This window comes from Oncorhynchus mykiss, chromosome 2 (genome assembly GCF_013265735.2).
Source record: "Oncorhynchus mykiss isolate Arlee chromosome 2, USDA_OmykA_1.1, whole genome shotgun sequence".
Lineage (NCBI taxonomy): Eukaryota > Metazoa > Chordata > Actinopteri > Salmoniformes > Salmonidae > Oncorhynchus > Oncorhynchus mykiss.
The window spans coordinates 66,134,962-66,150,471 of NC_048566.1; the positions used below are offsets into that span (position 1 = coordinate 66,134,962).

The following is a 15,510-nucleotide window of genomic DNA, read 5'->3' on the forward strand; positions in this document are numbered from 1 at the left end:
GTGCTCAACTACCGCAAGAGGAAGATCACTGATCTGCAGCCCTAAGGGACATCTCCAAAGATGCATCCCAAATGGCACCATATTCCCTATACAGTGCACTACTTGGGCCCTGGTCAAAAGTAGTGCACTATAAAGGGAATATGGTTCCATTTGGAAACCAAAGCAACAGGCCAGAAGAGAAATGACTGAGTTGGAAGGAGAGTAGTGGAGGTGTGTGTGTCATAAAAGATAGAAAACTGATTCCCACATGAAACTTAGCGTTTTGCTTTTATGTTATGGTGTTATCTTGTGTGTTTTATTTTGAGATCTTTATACACATTCTGTACACAAATGTTTTTCAAAGACTTTGTAAATAATTCAAAAAATATCTGCTTTATGTAATGTAAGTTTGAATTTTTATCAAATTAAAGCTACCGTAGTCTTTAAATTGGATGTCATCCTTAAAGTAAGAAATGTTGCCGTTTAACAGGAATGTTTTTTTTGAAAGTAGAGTTGCCTTATTTTGCCAATGCATGTGGCCATGCATTTCATCAGGGATGATAAGGCAAAACAACTTTTAAATGGTTGTGTAAGGATTAACAGGAATGTATTACCATTATTATCTAGCTCTGCATGCATAATGAATGTATTACCATATTATCTAGCTCTGCATGCATAATGAATGTAACCTATCCTTTCTTCATAAATGTCATTACTACAACAACAACTTAATGAATATATGCCAGAACTGATTTACCGCACATCTATTTAGTCTGTTTGAAAACCCTCTACAGTACATCATCATATGCTGTGTTCATAACCAAGTGGGAAGGTGGTATTTATCACACGACTGGGAAAAATCCACTGGAACGCCCCACCAACGGGTAATTATTTAACTAGGCAAGTCTATTAAGAACAAATTCTTATTTACAATGACGGCCTACCAAAAGGCCTCCTATGGGTGCTGGGTTTAAAAATATAGGACAAAACACCCATCACAACAGGAAAATAATTACTAGTGGGAAACGATCATCCCTGAGCTCAGGCTTCTTCCACACGCTAAGTAAATGACATCTAACAGCGTTTTGTTAGTTAAATGCAAAAACATTTTTTAATAAAAAGCAATCTATTAGTTTGGTTTTTGAACACTTGAATTTGTTTCCAAGCATGATAGCTGTACTTTTAGTTTATGGTTGACGCAGTTTGTTGGCCATTAGCTGATCAGCGTTTCTCAACGAGTTCAAAGCACTTGAATGTATCCAACTGGTATTTATGACTTCACAACTAGTAACAACGTTAGTCTACAGAGGAGCAGCTTGGATCTCTGCCCATAGAGAATGATGAAGGATTCTTATCTGTCCCATTATGTCATCTGAGCACACGGGCAGCGCCATTGAGGCCATCTCCATTTTGAAGTAGTCCATGTTTCTCTGCTACTTCTATAAGTTGGTAAACGGGCTGAAAAGGCGCATACTGCCATCTGGAGTGTGTTCATTGGCTGATCCCTCTTGATGACCTGGGATGGAATTATGTGATCATGCTCAAACAGGCTTTTGGTCACTCGACTCCTATCTATTGATCTGCCATAGAGCCCGTAGTCATAACAGCACAGAGAGTTGTTGATGCTGCTACATTAGCTACGCATTGGTTGTTAGGGGACTTCATCTTTACAATGAAACTGCCGTAAGGCATGACCCAGTTAAAAGTACATCTAATTTGTACTCTGTCAGCATCAAAGTTTCAGCCTGTGAACATTTTAATCACAGGGAATGATTCTTGACTCAAAATGTGAATTGGCTAAAAAATGTCATCTCAATTTGTTTAACCTGAAATGTGGTTTGCATAATGTTAATCCTCTGTTTACAGTACATATTCATGTGGTGCAGTGTCTGCATAATAATGACTGCAGTGACGGGGAGCTCTCAGGAAATGTGTTATGGCCAGCTGAAGGCGCAGGGTCACAATGTCAAGTTTTGAATGGTTTATTTTTGCAAAAGTGTTTTAGTGTTAATGTGTGATACATAAACGTGAGTGCGTTGACCTTGTGCTGCTGCTGTCACTCATTAGACTTGTCTTTGTCGCAGCACTGCCTGTTCCCCAGAGGTGACATTCGCACACGTCACGTTCATTTATTGTGTGTGAGAGATGATCAAAAGCTCTATCTGCGTCAAAATGCACACGGCAAGTCTCGGTGTGCAAACCTCCGCACTTCACACACAAATGAAAGACCTGTAGCAAGCTTTCTAAAGAGAACAAGTACGGTTTACAAACGATTAAACTGTCTATCCCTGTTGAGGGGAAATGTACATACATTATGTATGGTAGTACATATGTTTCTACAGTGCAGTGACAGTCCTATATGTTCTCTACTGTGTTAAATGCGGGTCAGCTGATGCCTGCCCTGTTAGGGAGTTGGTGATGCGATAGAAGCTATTGACGTTCCCCTCTGGGGTGTAGCTATTGATCCTGGGGACTGACCTCTGTGGGGAGGGTTTGAAGAATATTATCAACTTTTCCCTCGTCATAGACCTACGTCATAGTGTACTGTAACTTTTTATGCTGGACCATCAGGAATCTTACCCGTCCAGACCATTTGGAGGGACTCTGAAGTTCTGGTAATGTTAGAAATGTGTTGTCAGTGTTTCCTGACCAGGGAAACTCCTGGCTCTAGTCATTAGTACTGCAGAACTGAGGTTACGTTCTTAGCTCTTTAGCACAGGGCCCATTTCTCCATGGTCTTGAGGCGAGAGAGAGAATATGCCTTGGCCAGAGTAGCTTCCAATCAATGCCCCAGCGGACTAAGCCAGGGTTGTCTAGATATCTGAAGATTGTGACGCAATGCCTGAGCACCACGTGATTCTAGTGTGTGTGCTATGTAGTATGGCTGATTTGCAGGCTTCTAGAATGTTCTGGTCTGATCTTGTCTGGTGCTGTGACAACTGTCGGAGCTCTCCCTGGAGCCAACTAGAGAGACTATGCTCAGCCAAAAGATTATCAACATCAAAGGGTAGAGTTAGGGACAGAGTCCAGGAACTGACACACACAACCCAACACAGCAGCCTCTGCTTTCTGTTTAGTTTAAGGGTCTCTGACGGATTTAAAACAAACCTATTTGTGTACGCTTGCGCCTCACTTTCTGGGTATTATGCAGGCAGAGTTGGGCTTTTACTATGAATGTGGCTGCCAATATTCTGTTTCCATGCAATTAACAATTTAATTATCTTTTCTTTGAAGTGTACTACTGCACAGTTCCATAATAGGGCTTGTGTTTTGGGTATATCCAGCCCACATTATTTAGACTACTTTGGTCTACTACAGCACTTCTCTTTAAAGTCCTTGTCCTTATTTGAATAATGGTGGTGGGATGCTGCTGGCTTTTTGTTCTGTAACACTACATCTCATTGAAGGTTGCTTCTTCTCACCTTTCTATTTTCTGATTGTCTTCTGTAGGGTGTCTGCCCTTTTTTTTTACCTGCATGGCTTCACAGATCAAAGAACAACACTGAATATCAGAGGAGGCTGGTGGGAGGACCTATAGGAGGACGGGCTCATTGTAATATCTGGAATGGAATAAATGGAATGATATCGAACACATCAAACATATGGAAACCACATGTTTGACTCTGTTCTATTTATTCCATTCCACACGTTACAATGAGCTCATCCTCCTATAGCTCCTCCCACCAGCCTCCACTGCTGAATATATGCTAATGTATGGAAGCTGTTTCATTGCAAAGATAGTTGAAAAGGTACTGGAAAATAAGGTATTATAAGGAGGTGTATATGTTTTGTGTCAAATTGCACTAATGTACAGTATGTGTTTGTGCTGCTAATTTAATTATTAGGCTGCTTTCTTGAACGACACCACCCAGCGACATAAAGCGTTTGGATTAATCAGGACCTCCACCTCAGTGAGGTGAAACGTTAACACCAGCGACTAAAAGTAAACTTTTGACGAGCTTTACTTTTCCTGCGAGATGACGCCTTCCTCTCATCCTCACTACAGGGAGCATGTAGCCTAGCTACATCAATAGAACTATCCCTGCATCTGTCTGCTTTCTCCTCCTCTCTGTCTCCTCAGACTCCGATGTCTGCGTGAGAGCTGTGCACGTTCCAGGGGTTTCTGTAAGAGAACAGAGGCGTAGCGAGTGAGAGGTGCTGAGGCGCACATTGCATCCACATCGCAGTGATGAGGTGTGTCAGGATTAGCCGTATCTGAGTGAACGCCCCCACACCGCTCTTCAAATTGGTATAATCTCCCCCCGCTGCGCACTCTGGCACGGACACATGGGCTGGGGGTGGGAGGGTAGAGAGAGAGGAATATATTCTTCCCAATATTATCTAATGCAACAAACATTGGTATTGTATAGGCAGAGTGTAGACTGATAAGTAGTGATAATGGAAAAACTGCGACACAGAACCATTGGGTACCCATGTGATAACGCACAGCATGGCTAAACTACCTATGAACGCTCTATAAAGTATACCATAATGTACATGTAAAGTGTTACCACTAATCCATCTCTCTTTGTCTCGATTGATTGTCTCCATTCTCCCTGGTTCCCTCCGTCTTCTCTACCTCTCTGTCGGTGGATTGTATGTAGCGCTGGGTGTTCTGTCGATGGACAAGGGAGCTTCTCAAGAGAAGTGGTCTCCATAAATACATCAGAGCAGAGCCACTCTCGCTGCCTGAGAGCTGCCCATTCTCAGCATAACACACAGATGAGTCAGAGTTGTACTGCAGGAGGAATACTGTACTTCAGGGTTCCCCAACTGGCCGTCCAATGGACAAATTTGACCCGTGGTTGATTTTATTTGGCCCCCCAAGTATTCTGAGAAAAAAGTATTATATTATTATTTATTATTATTGCTGGACATAAGACTAAAAACACCAGCAAATCAGCTCCAAGTTATTTTAATTTAGGAAATTAATCAAAGTATTCCCACGCATAAAAGAGATATACAATCACCAGCCAGCTTATTAAGTACACTCATCTAGTACTGTATCGTACCCCCCTTTGCCTGCAAAACAGACTGAATTCTTTGGGGTAATCTACAAAGTGTCAAACGTTCCACATGGATGTTGGTTCATGCTGACTCGATGGCATCATGCTGCAGATTTGACGGCGGTGCGTTCATGATGCGAACAACCTGTTCCATCTCATCCCAAAGATGCTCTAATGCCTTTTCTGAGTCAAGATCACTTTTTGAGTCAAAATGCAACCTGAGATTTACTGCTCATATATATATGAGCCTGTCCTCCTTTGTATATACACACACACACAGGTGACGTCAGAAGTTTACATACACCTTAGCCAAATACATTTAAACTAGGTTTTTCACAATTCCTGACATTTTAATCCTAGTAAAAAATTCCCTATTTTAGGTCAGTTAGAATCACCACTGTATTTGAAGAATGTGAAATGTCAGAATAACAGAGGAGAGAATTATTTATTTCAGCTTTTATTTCTTTCATCACATTCCCAGTGGGTCAGAAGTTTACATACAGTCAATGTGTATTTGGTAGCATTGCCTTTCAATTGTTTAACTTGGGTCAGACATTTCGGGTAGCCTTCCACAAGCTTCCCACAATACGTTGGGTGAATTTTGGCCCCTTCCTCCTGACAGAGCTGGTGTAACTGAGTCAGGTTTGTAGGCCTCCTTGCTCGCACAGGCTTATTCAATTCTGCCCACACATTTTCGTTAGGATTAAGGACAGGGCTTTGTGATGGCCACTCCAGTACCCTTGTTGTCCTTAAGCCATTTTGCCACAACAAGACCCATTTGCGATCAAGCATTAACATCCTGACTGATGTCTTGAGATGTTGCTTCAATATATCCACATTGTTTTCCTGCCTCATGATGCCATCTATTTTGTGAAGTGCACCACTCCCTCTTGCAGCAAAGCACCCACACAACATGATGCTGCCACCCCGTGCTTCACTGTTGGTATAGTGTTCTTCGGCTTGCAAGCATCCCCTTTTTTCCTCCAAACACAACGATGGTCATTATGGCCAAACAGTTCTATTTTTGTTTCATCAGACCAGAGGATATTTCTCCAAAAAAGTACGATCCTAGTCCCCATGTGCAGTTGCCAACTGTAGTTTTTATGACGGTTTTGGAGCAGTCGCTTCTTCCTTGCTGAGCTGTCTTTCAGGAGCATTCTTCATACCAAACCACATTACCTTTGTTTTGGAGGTGTTCAGAACAAGGTTAAGGGCAGAGAGCTTGTTGGACACAAAGACAACTTTGTTGTAGAGCGTTTAACACAAAATTCCAGGAGGGGGCAGCTGAGTATAAGACTGTATCATCTGCATATAAATTGATGAGAAAGCTTCCTACCGCTTGAGCTATGTTGTTGATGTAAATTGAGAAGAGCATGGGACCTAGGATCGAGCCTTGGGGTATTCCCTTGGTGACAGGCAGTGGCTGGGACATCAGATGTTCTGACTTCATACACTGCACTCTTTGAGAGCGGTAGTTAGCAAACCAGGCCAAATACCCCTCAGAGACATCAATGCTCCTTAACCGGCCCACAAGAATGGAATGGTCTACCATATCAAAAGGTTTGGCTAACTCAATAAAAATAGTAGAACAATATTGCTTAGAATCAAGGGTAATAATAGTGACTTCATTTAGGACCTTTAAGGTCGCTAAGCACATCCATAACCTGAGCGGAAACCAGATTGCTTACCCGAGAGAAAAAGTCAACATTTTTTGCATCTGAGCTCCAAGAGTGTGCGGCTCTCTTTTATTTTCAAGTTTCTACTCCGCTAGCCAGCACCTCGTCTTAATAGGTGTGCGTTTCTTTTTCTTCTAGTGAGCTCTTTAAATCACCACTTATTTTCAAGTGTCAACAATACCTCTGAAAATATAAAAAAGAAGATCCAAGCGTCTTTGACAGAGTGGATCAAGATGATTCTATACCATTTTACAGAGGCCAGTTCATGAAGGAATGCTTGCTCAATCAAGTTTTTTAGCAAGCGTCTATGACATCAGGACAGGTCATTTCACTGAGCAGCCATTACGAACACAGGCTGTAAAACAGTGATCACTAAAGTCATTACAGAAAACATCAGACTGATACCTATCAGGATTGTTTGTGAGGATAACATCAAGGAGAGTAGCCTTTTCTGGGTGTTTGGAGTCGTACCTTTTGGGATTAGTAATAATCTGAGAAAGATTTAGGGAGTCCCATTACTTTAGGACTTGGTCAGATGGTTTAAGCAGGACAAATTCAGACTTTGTGTAAGGGGCCAGGAGAGAGCTTATGGCATTTAGGGTACAGGCCGGTGCTCGTGTACAAATGTGATCATGTAAAAATGTAAGCAAGGTTGGAAATGATTGTTTAAGTCAAATATTATACCTGTTTGGGCTTCTTGCGGTCAATTTGCAGTCTACAAATGATTTGTAAATATGTTCCGGCCCCCTGACCATCTGCTCAAGAAAAGATCGGCCCGCGGCTGAATCTAGTTGATGATCCCTGCTGTACAGTATGTGGGTTGAGTAGTTAAGCAAGCTGGCACAAACACCATCCCACATACTGGACCAAGTGCTCTTTAACATTTCTCCTCTGAGGGTAGAGTCCCTCACTGTGCCAGGTCTCTGGTGTCCCTTCACCCTCTCAGCCAGGCCATGCCCTGTTGGTCAACGGCTATTCTCCACTCCAAGATGCTTCTCAAATGTCACCCCTGATCCTATTCCCTATGTAGTGCACTTATTTTGACCAGAGCACTGAGCACTGCATAGGGGATAGGGTGCCATTTCAGACACAGTCCCTCTGTGTGCCAGGTTTCCCTTCAGTCTCTCTGCTGGCCACACCCTATTGGCTAACGGCTGTTCAGTTCTCCACTCCAGCATACTATCCTATCTACATCCTAATAAGGTCTCTGACCTGCTTACTGTGCTGGACCATCAGCAGTATCACTGCACAGACAAATTAGGTCCAATAGCTCCCTGTTTGTGAACACTGCGTACACTAATCTGTGTCTGATGAACACTGAGCATTTTGTCCAGACCAAACATGACAGCGTTTAGAACTGTGACTCACCCTGCCTCACTGAACAAAAATATAAATGCAACAAGTAACTATTTGAGTTACAGTTCATGTAAAGAAATCATTCAATGTAAATATATTCATCAGGCTCTAATCTATAGAGTTCACATGACTGTGAATACAGATATGAATCTGTTGGTCACAGATACCTGAAAAGAAAGGTAGGGTGTTGATCAGAAAACCAGTCAGTGTCTGGTGCGACCACCATTTGCCTCATGCAGTGCGATACATCTCCTTCACATAGAGTTGATCAGGTTGTTGATTGTGGCCTGTGGAATGTTGTCCCACTCCTCTTCAATGGCTGTGCAAAGTTGGTGGATATTAGCAGAAACTGAAACACTCTGTCATACACGTCGATCCAGAGCATCCCAAACTTCCCCAGCGTGCCAGTGGCCATCGAAGGTGAACATTTTCCCACTGAAGTCAGTTATGACACTGTCTGCAGTCAGGTCAAGACCCTGGTGAGGACGACAAGTACGCAGATGAGCTTCCCTGAGACGGATTCTGACAGTTTGTACAGAAATTCTTTGGTTGTGCAAACCCACAGTTTCATCAACTGTCTGGGTGGCTGGGCTCAGCAATCCCACAGTTGAAGAAGCCGGATGTGGAGGTCCTGGACTGGCGTGGTCATACGTGGTCTAAGTTGTGAGGCCGGGTGTACGTACTGCCAAATTCTCTAAAACGACATTGGAGGCAGCTTATGGTAGAGCAATTAACATTCAATTCTCTGGAAATGAACTCTGAGGAACATTCCTGCAGTCAGCATGCCAATTGCACGCTCCCTCAAAACTTGAGACATCTGTGGCATTGTGTTATGTGACAAAACTGCACATTTTAGAGTGGGCTTTTATTGTCCCGAGGACAAGGTGCACCTGTGTAATGATCATGCTGTTTAATCAGCTTCTTGATATGTCACAACTGTCAGGTGGATGGATTATCTTGGCAAAGGAGAACTGCTCACTAACAAATTAAAAATTTCTGGGATTTGTTATTTCAGCTGATGAAACATGGGACTTTGTGTTTATTTTTTTTGTTCAGTGTATGTTATTGTAAGTCACCTAAATATGTAACTACAATTCCCATTGTTCACGCGACAATGACTGGTCTTGATAGAGATGATTTGGTATGGTATGATCATCCGTAGACAAATTGGCATTAAAGTAACTGTCCAGTGTTTCTAGATTTCTATGAAATATTACTTATAATTAATTACAATATGAGTGAAATAGTTTTCCTTCTGCAAAAAATGTAATTAGGTATGGCATACCCCAACAACAGAATGGTGTGGGCGTATAACGGTCATGATCATATGCTCAGGCTGGATATTGGCTGGAACTGGAAGAGGCTGTCGTACGCGTCGATCCAGAGCATCCCAAACATGCTCAATGGGTGACATGTCTGGTGAGTATGCAGGCCATGGAAGAACTAGGACATTTTCAGCTTCCAGAAATACACATGGTCTGCGGTTGTGAGGCCAGTTTGACATACTGCCAAATTTTCTAGAATTACATTGGAGGAGGCTTATGGTAGAGACATGAGCATTCAATTACCTGGCAACAGCTCCGTTGGACATTCTTGCAGGCAGCATGCTAATTGCATGCTTGATACATGTGTGGCATTGTGTTGTGTGACCAAACTTAGAGTGGCCTTTTATTGTCTCCAGCACAAGGTGCACCTTTGTAATGATCATGCTGTTTAATCAGCTTCTTGATATGCCACACCTGTCAGGTGGACAGATTATCCTGGCAAAGGAGAAATGCTCACTAACAGGGATATATAAAAAAAAATTGTGCACAAAATGTGAGAAAAATAAGCTTTTTGTTAATATGGAACATTTCTGGGTCTTTTATTTCAGCTCATGAAACATGGGACCAACACTTTACATGTTGCGTTTTTATTTTTGTTCAGCGAAGAAGAGGCTCTCCATTTTGGCAATCGGTCCATCTGGTCTGATATTACTGTGTCTCGTCAGTGAATCAGTGCTATTCTAAAGTAGGTCACTTGTTGCAGATCCAGCAGACAAACACAGATCCAATATTGCCTGCATGATGAAAAAAAATATGTTAAAAATAAAAGTAAACCAGCAGATCCCTTTTAACAAACCCATTGTGTTGGTTTATTCCTGTGTGTGTGTGTGGGAGGGGGGCGCCTGAGAGAGGCTGTCTACAGTTAAAATGTGCTAAATGAAATTATAAATCCATAAGTACTGGTTTTGGTGGAATGTGCCACTGTGTGGGTGTTGCAGAAAATAGACTTCTGAAGCTCATGATTGTGAACTCATTGGTGCAAAACCTTCCTTCACTCTTCTGCTTTCAACAGCAAGTTATTACCCCAAAAAGATCAGTTCCTCTCCTTTACCAAACTCTAAATCTCACTTTTATGAACATATCATTCTATCCATACCCTCCGTATAATTTACCTCCCATCATGTTCTGTCTTCCCTCTTTCATTTCATCCCCTCTCCCCTTCATCCTCTAGTGTGGCGGCGCTCTCATGCTGCATCATTGGGGATGACACGTGCTCTCTGTTTATTGCCAAGGCGAGAAGGGAGCGCGAGATGGAGAGGGAGGGAGGGAGCGGGAGAGAAAGAGGGAGGGAGGATGAGAGGGAGAGAGATCTGGAGAGCAGAGACCCCATAGAATACACTGCCTCTTTCTGTAGCACGCTCATACACTCAGACTGGAACAGACTAAGGCAAAGAGAGAGAGAAAAACAGACGCACTACAAAATACGCAACAATAGCAGCTGTTGAAGCTCAAACCACCACAAGAGGTAAGTCCTTATGTATCTGTATGTTCAGTTTGGATCTGATGATGATACCTACATGAGATAGAATGACAGAACTCATTTTTGCAAAGCTTGACTTAACTCTTTGATAGTGCATAAGAAGGTTAAGGTACATCGATCATGGAAGAGGGAATTGATAGCACATACTGTATAGGGACATTTAGCACCCCCAGATCCTCTACTGTCTCCTAGCTGTATAAGTGAGGTTCTGACTGTGCCCCAGTGCCAGCCTCTGCATTGGCGTGAGTACGAGGTCGTCAGGTTGAATTTATTAACCCTAGAAACAGGAGTGCGTCATACAGATCAGTACTGCCTTAGACAACCCTGGGCAACCTGCGTATTACTAAGTAAATAGAGAATACACAGTCTAACTTCCTTACCAGGAGCAGGCCTTCTGCTTTCCAGTTAAAGAGAATAGCGAACTGCTTTGCTTTGTTGTGTTTAGTTGTGTATCAGCCGCAGAAAAAGGTTTACGTACCCTCCCCTCCAACAACCAGCAGCCACACTAATCACTAACACACTGCACTTCATATCTGAGGCCATTGCATATGGAAGGGGTAGAGTTAGAGATGGATAGAGACAGGAAAGCTTCTATTCTGGTCCAAGTAGACGCTGTGTTCCAAGTGTTACAGTCTCAATGAAGAGTTCATCAGTGGACATTTCCAGATCCTTCAGAAAGTGTTCACACACCCCTTGACTTTTCCCACATTTTGTTCTGTTACAATCTGAAATTAAAATGGTTTACATTTAGATGTTTTTGTCACCGGCCTACATACAATACCTCATAATGTCAAAATGGAATTATGTTTGAATACTGTTTTACGAATTAATAAAAAAATGAATTGCTGAAATGTCTTGAGCCAATAAGTATTCAACCCCTTAGTTATGGCAAACCTAAATATGTTCAGGAGTAAAAATGTGCTTAACAAGTCACATAATAAGTTGTATGGACTAAGTCCTATGCAATAACAGCATTTAACATGAGTTTGGAATAACTGCCTCATCTCTGTACCCCACACATACAATTATCTGTAAGGTCCCTCAGTCGAGAAGAGAATTTCAAACACAGAATCAACCACAAGGAGGTTTTCCAATGCTTCGCAAAGAAAGGGCACCTATTGGTAGATGTGTTAAAAAATAAAAAAAAATAAAAATAAAAAACAGACATTGAATATCCCTTTGAGCATGGTGAAGTTATTAATTATACTTTGGATAGTGTATCAATACACCCAGTCCACACAAAGATACAGGCGTCCTTCCTAACTCAGTTGCTGGAGAGGAAGGAAACCACTTATGGATTTCACCATGAGGCCAATGGTGACTTTAAAACAGTTAGAGTTTAATGGTTGTGACAGGAGAAAAACTGAGGATGGATCCACAGTTACTCCACAATACTAACCTAATTGACAGAGTGATAAGAAGAAAGCCTGTACAGAATAAAAATATTCCAAAACATGCATCCTGTTTGCAACAAGTAATACTGCAGAAAATGTGGCAAAGCAATTCACTTTTTTTTCCTGAATACAAAGTGTTATGTTTGGGGCAAATCCAATACAACACATTAACTGAGTACCACTTTCCATATTGTCAAGCATAGTGGAGGCTGCATCATGTTATGTGTATGCTTGTAATCATTAAGGACTGGTTAGTCTTTCAGGATAAAAAATAAACGGAATGGAGCTAAGCATAGGCAAAATCCTAGAGGAAAACCTGGTTCAGTCTGCTTTCCAACAGACACTGGGGGATGAATCCACCTTTCAGCAGGACAATAACCTAAAACACAAGGCCAAATATACACTGAAGTTGCTTACCAAGAAGACAGTGAATGTTCCCAAGTGGCAGAGTTACAGTTTGGACTGCCAAATGTGCTTCTACAAAGTATTGACTCAGGGGTGTGAATACTTATGTAAATTAGTTATTTCTGTACCAAATTTCAATACATTTGAAAGCATTTCTAAACACGTTTTCACCTTGTCATTATTGGGTATTGTGTGTAGATGGGTGAGAGAAAAAACAATTTAATCCATTTTGAATTCAGGCTGTAACAACTACATGTGGAATAAGCCAAGGGGTATGAATACTTTCTGAAGGAACTGTAATTGGATATCTGTTAGGCCTACATTTCTTTTGAGCTCTTTGTGTATGTGGATGTTCGTTTACATGCTGTGTGCACAGCCTCCTGCCTCATTGAATAGTGGTTGCACACTTGGACCTGTAGGCAAACCCTTTGAGATCTGAGGCTGAATGTCAGGCCTGACATGGTGTGAGTGATCTTCATCACCTGTCAGCAAAACGATGACAGGCTCCTGGGCTGTGGTGGAAGTAAATGCTGATATGTATCACTTTCACCTTGTGAGAAATATGTCCTGTTCATTTGTACACTTTCTGTCGACAAGATAATATGAAATAATATGGGTGCAGCCCCAATTCATTGTCTTATATAAGCCTGGTGCAGAATTCTAATACATAGGTTTGTTCTAGGATCAAAAGCTTTGACAAATGGACAGTAGACACAATGTCCCTGTTATTTAATCCACTCTGTCTATTATGATTTATTATCGCCCTATACAGTGTAAAAAAGGACGTTATCAGGTTAGCATTTTCTCCTTCAGCATATGCAAGCTCAACAATCCCACTGTATCCTATGGGACCAGGTCTGTTTCTTTGCTGCTCTTGGATATTAATAGAACTACAAAGAGCATTATAAACTGGGTGGTTCCAGCCCTGAATGCTGATTGGCTGAAAGCCGTGGTATATCAGACTCTATACCATGGGTATGACAAAACATTTATTTGTACTGCTCTAATTATGTTGGTAACCAGTTTATAATAGCAATAAGGCACCTCGGGGGTTTGTGGTATATGACCAATATAATACGGCTACGGGCTGTGTCCACTCCGCTTTGTGTCGTGCCTAAGAACATTCCTTAGCCGTGTTATATTGGCCATATACCACCCCTCCCCCCGGGCCTTATTGCTTAAAAATACCCTGTGAGTTTGTTCCTTTATCAGCTAAGCTGAGGCAGATAAAATTGCTCTGTTCCTACCACTGTAAAAAATCGACCTATGAGTCATAACGATATCGCTTGAACTTTGATGTTCACTTTTTTCCCTCACTCTTTCAATCTCCAACGGTTGATTTTATTTTGTACTAATAGATGGGGCCCGGATTGTTTTGGAACTTCCCTTCAAAGGCTAACTGCACGGTGCCGCAGAGCCTGCTGCAGACCATGTACGTAGTGCCTTCTGGAATGGACTTCATATACTGTATATACAGTGCCTTGCGAAAGTATTCGGCCCCCTTGAACTTTGCGACCTTTTGCCACATTTCAGGCTTCAAACATAAAGATATAAAACTGTATTTTTTTGTGAAGAATCAACAACAAGTGGGACACAATCATGAAGTGGAACGACATTTATTGGATATTTCAAAGTTTTTTAACAAATCAAAAACAGAAAAATTGGGCGTGCAAAATTATTCAGCCCCTTTACTTTCAGTGCAGCAAACTCTCTCCAGAAGTTCAGTGAGGATCTCTGAATGATCCAATGTTGACCTAAATGACTAATGATGATAAATACAATCCACCTGTGTGTAATCAAGTCTCCGTATAAATGCACCTGCACTGTGATAGTCTCAGAGGTTCGTTAAAAGCGCAGAGAGCATCATGAAGAACAAGGAACACACCAGGCAGGTCCGATATACTGTTGTGAAGAAGTTTAAAGCCGGATTTGGATACAAAAAGATTTCCCAAGCTTTAAACATCCCAAGGAGCACTGTGCAAGCGATAATATTGAAATGGAAGGAGTATCAGACCACTGCAAATCTACAAAGACCTGGCCGTCCCTCTAAACTTTCAGCTCATACAAGGAGAAGACTGATCAGAGAAGCAGCCAAGAGGCCCATGATCACTCTGGATGAACAGCAGAGATCTACAGCTGAGGTGGGAGACTCTGTCCATAGGACAACAATCAGTCGTATATTGCACAAATCTGGCCTTCAGCAGGGACAGGGAAGATGGTTAAAATTGATGGGAAGATGGATGGAGCCAAATACAGGACCATTCTGGAAGAAAACCTGATGGAGTCTGCAAAAGACCTGAGACTGGGACGGAGATTTGTCTTCCAACAAGACAATGATCCAAAACATAAAGCAAAATCTACAATGGAATGGTTCAAAAATAAACATATCCAGGTGTTAGAATGGCCAAGTCAAAGTCCAGACCTGAATCCAATCGAGAATCTGTGGAAAGAACTGAAAACTGCTGTTCACAAATGCTCTCCATCCAACCTCACTGAGCTCGAGCTGTTTTGCAAGGAGGAATGGGAAAAAATTTCAGTCTCTCGATATGCAAAACTGATAGAGACATACCCCAAGCGACTTACAGCTGTAATCGCAGCAAAAGGTGGCGCTACAAAGTATTAACTTAAGGGGGCTGAATAATTTTGCACGCCCAATTTTTCAGTTTTTGATTTGTTAAAAAAGTTTGAAATATCCAATAAATGTCGTTCCACTTCATGATTGTGTCCCACTTGTTGTTGATTCTTCACAAAAAAATACAGTTTTATATCTTCATGTTTGAAGCCTGAAATGTGGCAAAATGTCGCAAAGTTCAAGGGGGCCGAATACTTTCGCAAGGCACTGTAGCTTCCTTAACTTATGTTTTTGGCATCTCATTCATCGCTCTTTCC

General features: G+C 41.9%; 2 protein-coding genes and 1 long non-coding RNA gene across 7 annotated transcripts in view; 2 read left to right on the forward strand and 1 right to left on the reverse strand.

Moving 5' to 3' along the window:
- gins3 (GINS complex subunit 3) overlaps positions 1 to 706 on the forward strand; it is a 15,742-nt gene extending 15,036 nt beyond the window's left edge. The window contains exon 3 of the mRNA XM_021568733.2: positions 1 to 706. This exon is cut by the window's left edge and continues 186 nt beyond it. Within this exon, the coding sequence (XP_021424408.1) occupies positions 1 to 45 (45 nt within the window). The 3' untranslated portion in view covers positions 46 to 706.
- A 9,178-nt stretch (positions 707 to 9,884) lies between these two features.
- LOC110494064 lies at positions 9,885 to 11,308 on the reverse strand. Its single transcript, XR_002469227.2, has 3 exons — positions 11,203 to 11,308; positions 10,455 to 10,559; positions 9,885 to 10,076 (listed from the first exon to the last, which is right to left on the reverse strand). It is a non-coding gene; the product is annotated as an uncharacterized LOC110494064 (long non-coding RNA).
- LOC110494051 (protein NDRG4) overlaps positions 10,629 to 15,510 on the forward strand; it is a 45,177-nt gene continuing 40,295 nt past the window's right edge. For 2 of the 5 annotated variants that reach the window (XM_036953459.1, XM_036953477.1), the window contains exons 1-2: positions 10,629 to 10,807; positions 13,980 to 14,053. In XM_036953459.1, the coding sequence (XP_036809354.1) occupies positions 13,980 to 14,053 (74 nt within the window). In that variant the 5' untranslated portion in view covers positions 10,629 to 10,807. The remainder of the gene's footprint in view (positions 10,808 to 13,979; positions 14,054 to 15,510) is intronic. The other 3 variants (XM_036953469.1, XM_036953487.1, XM_036953464.1) reach the window with 2 other exon arrangements.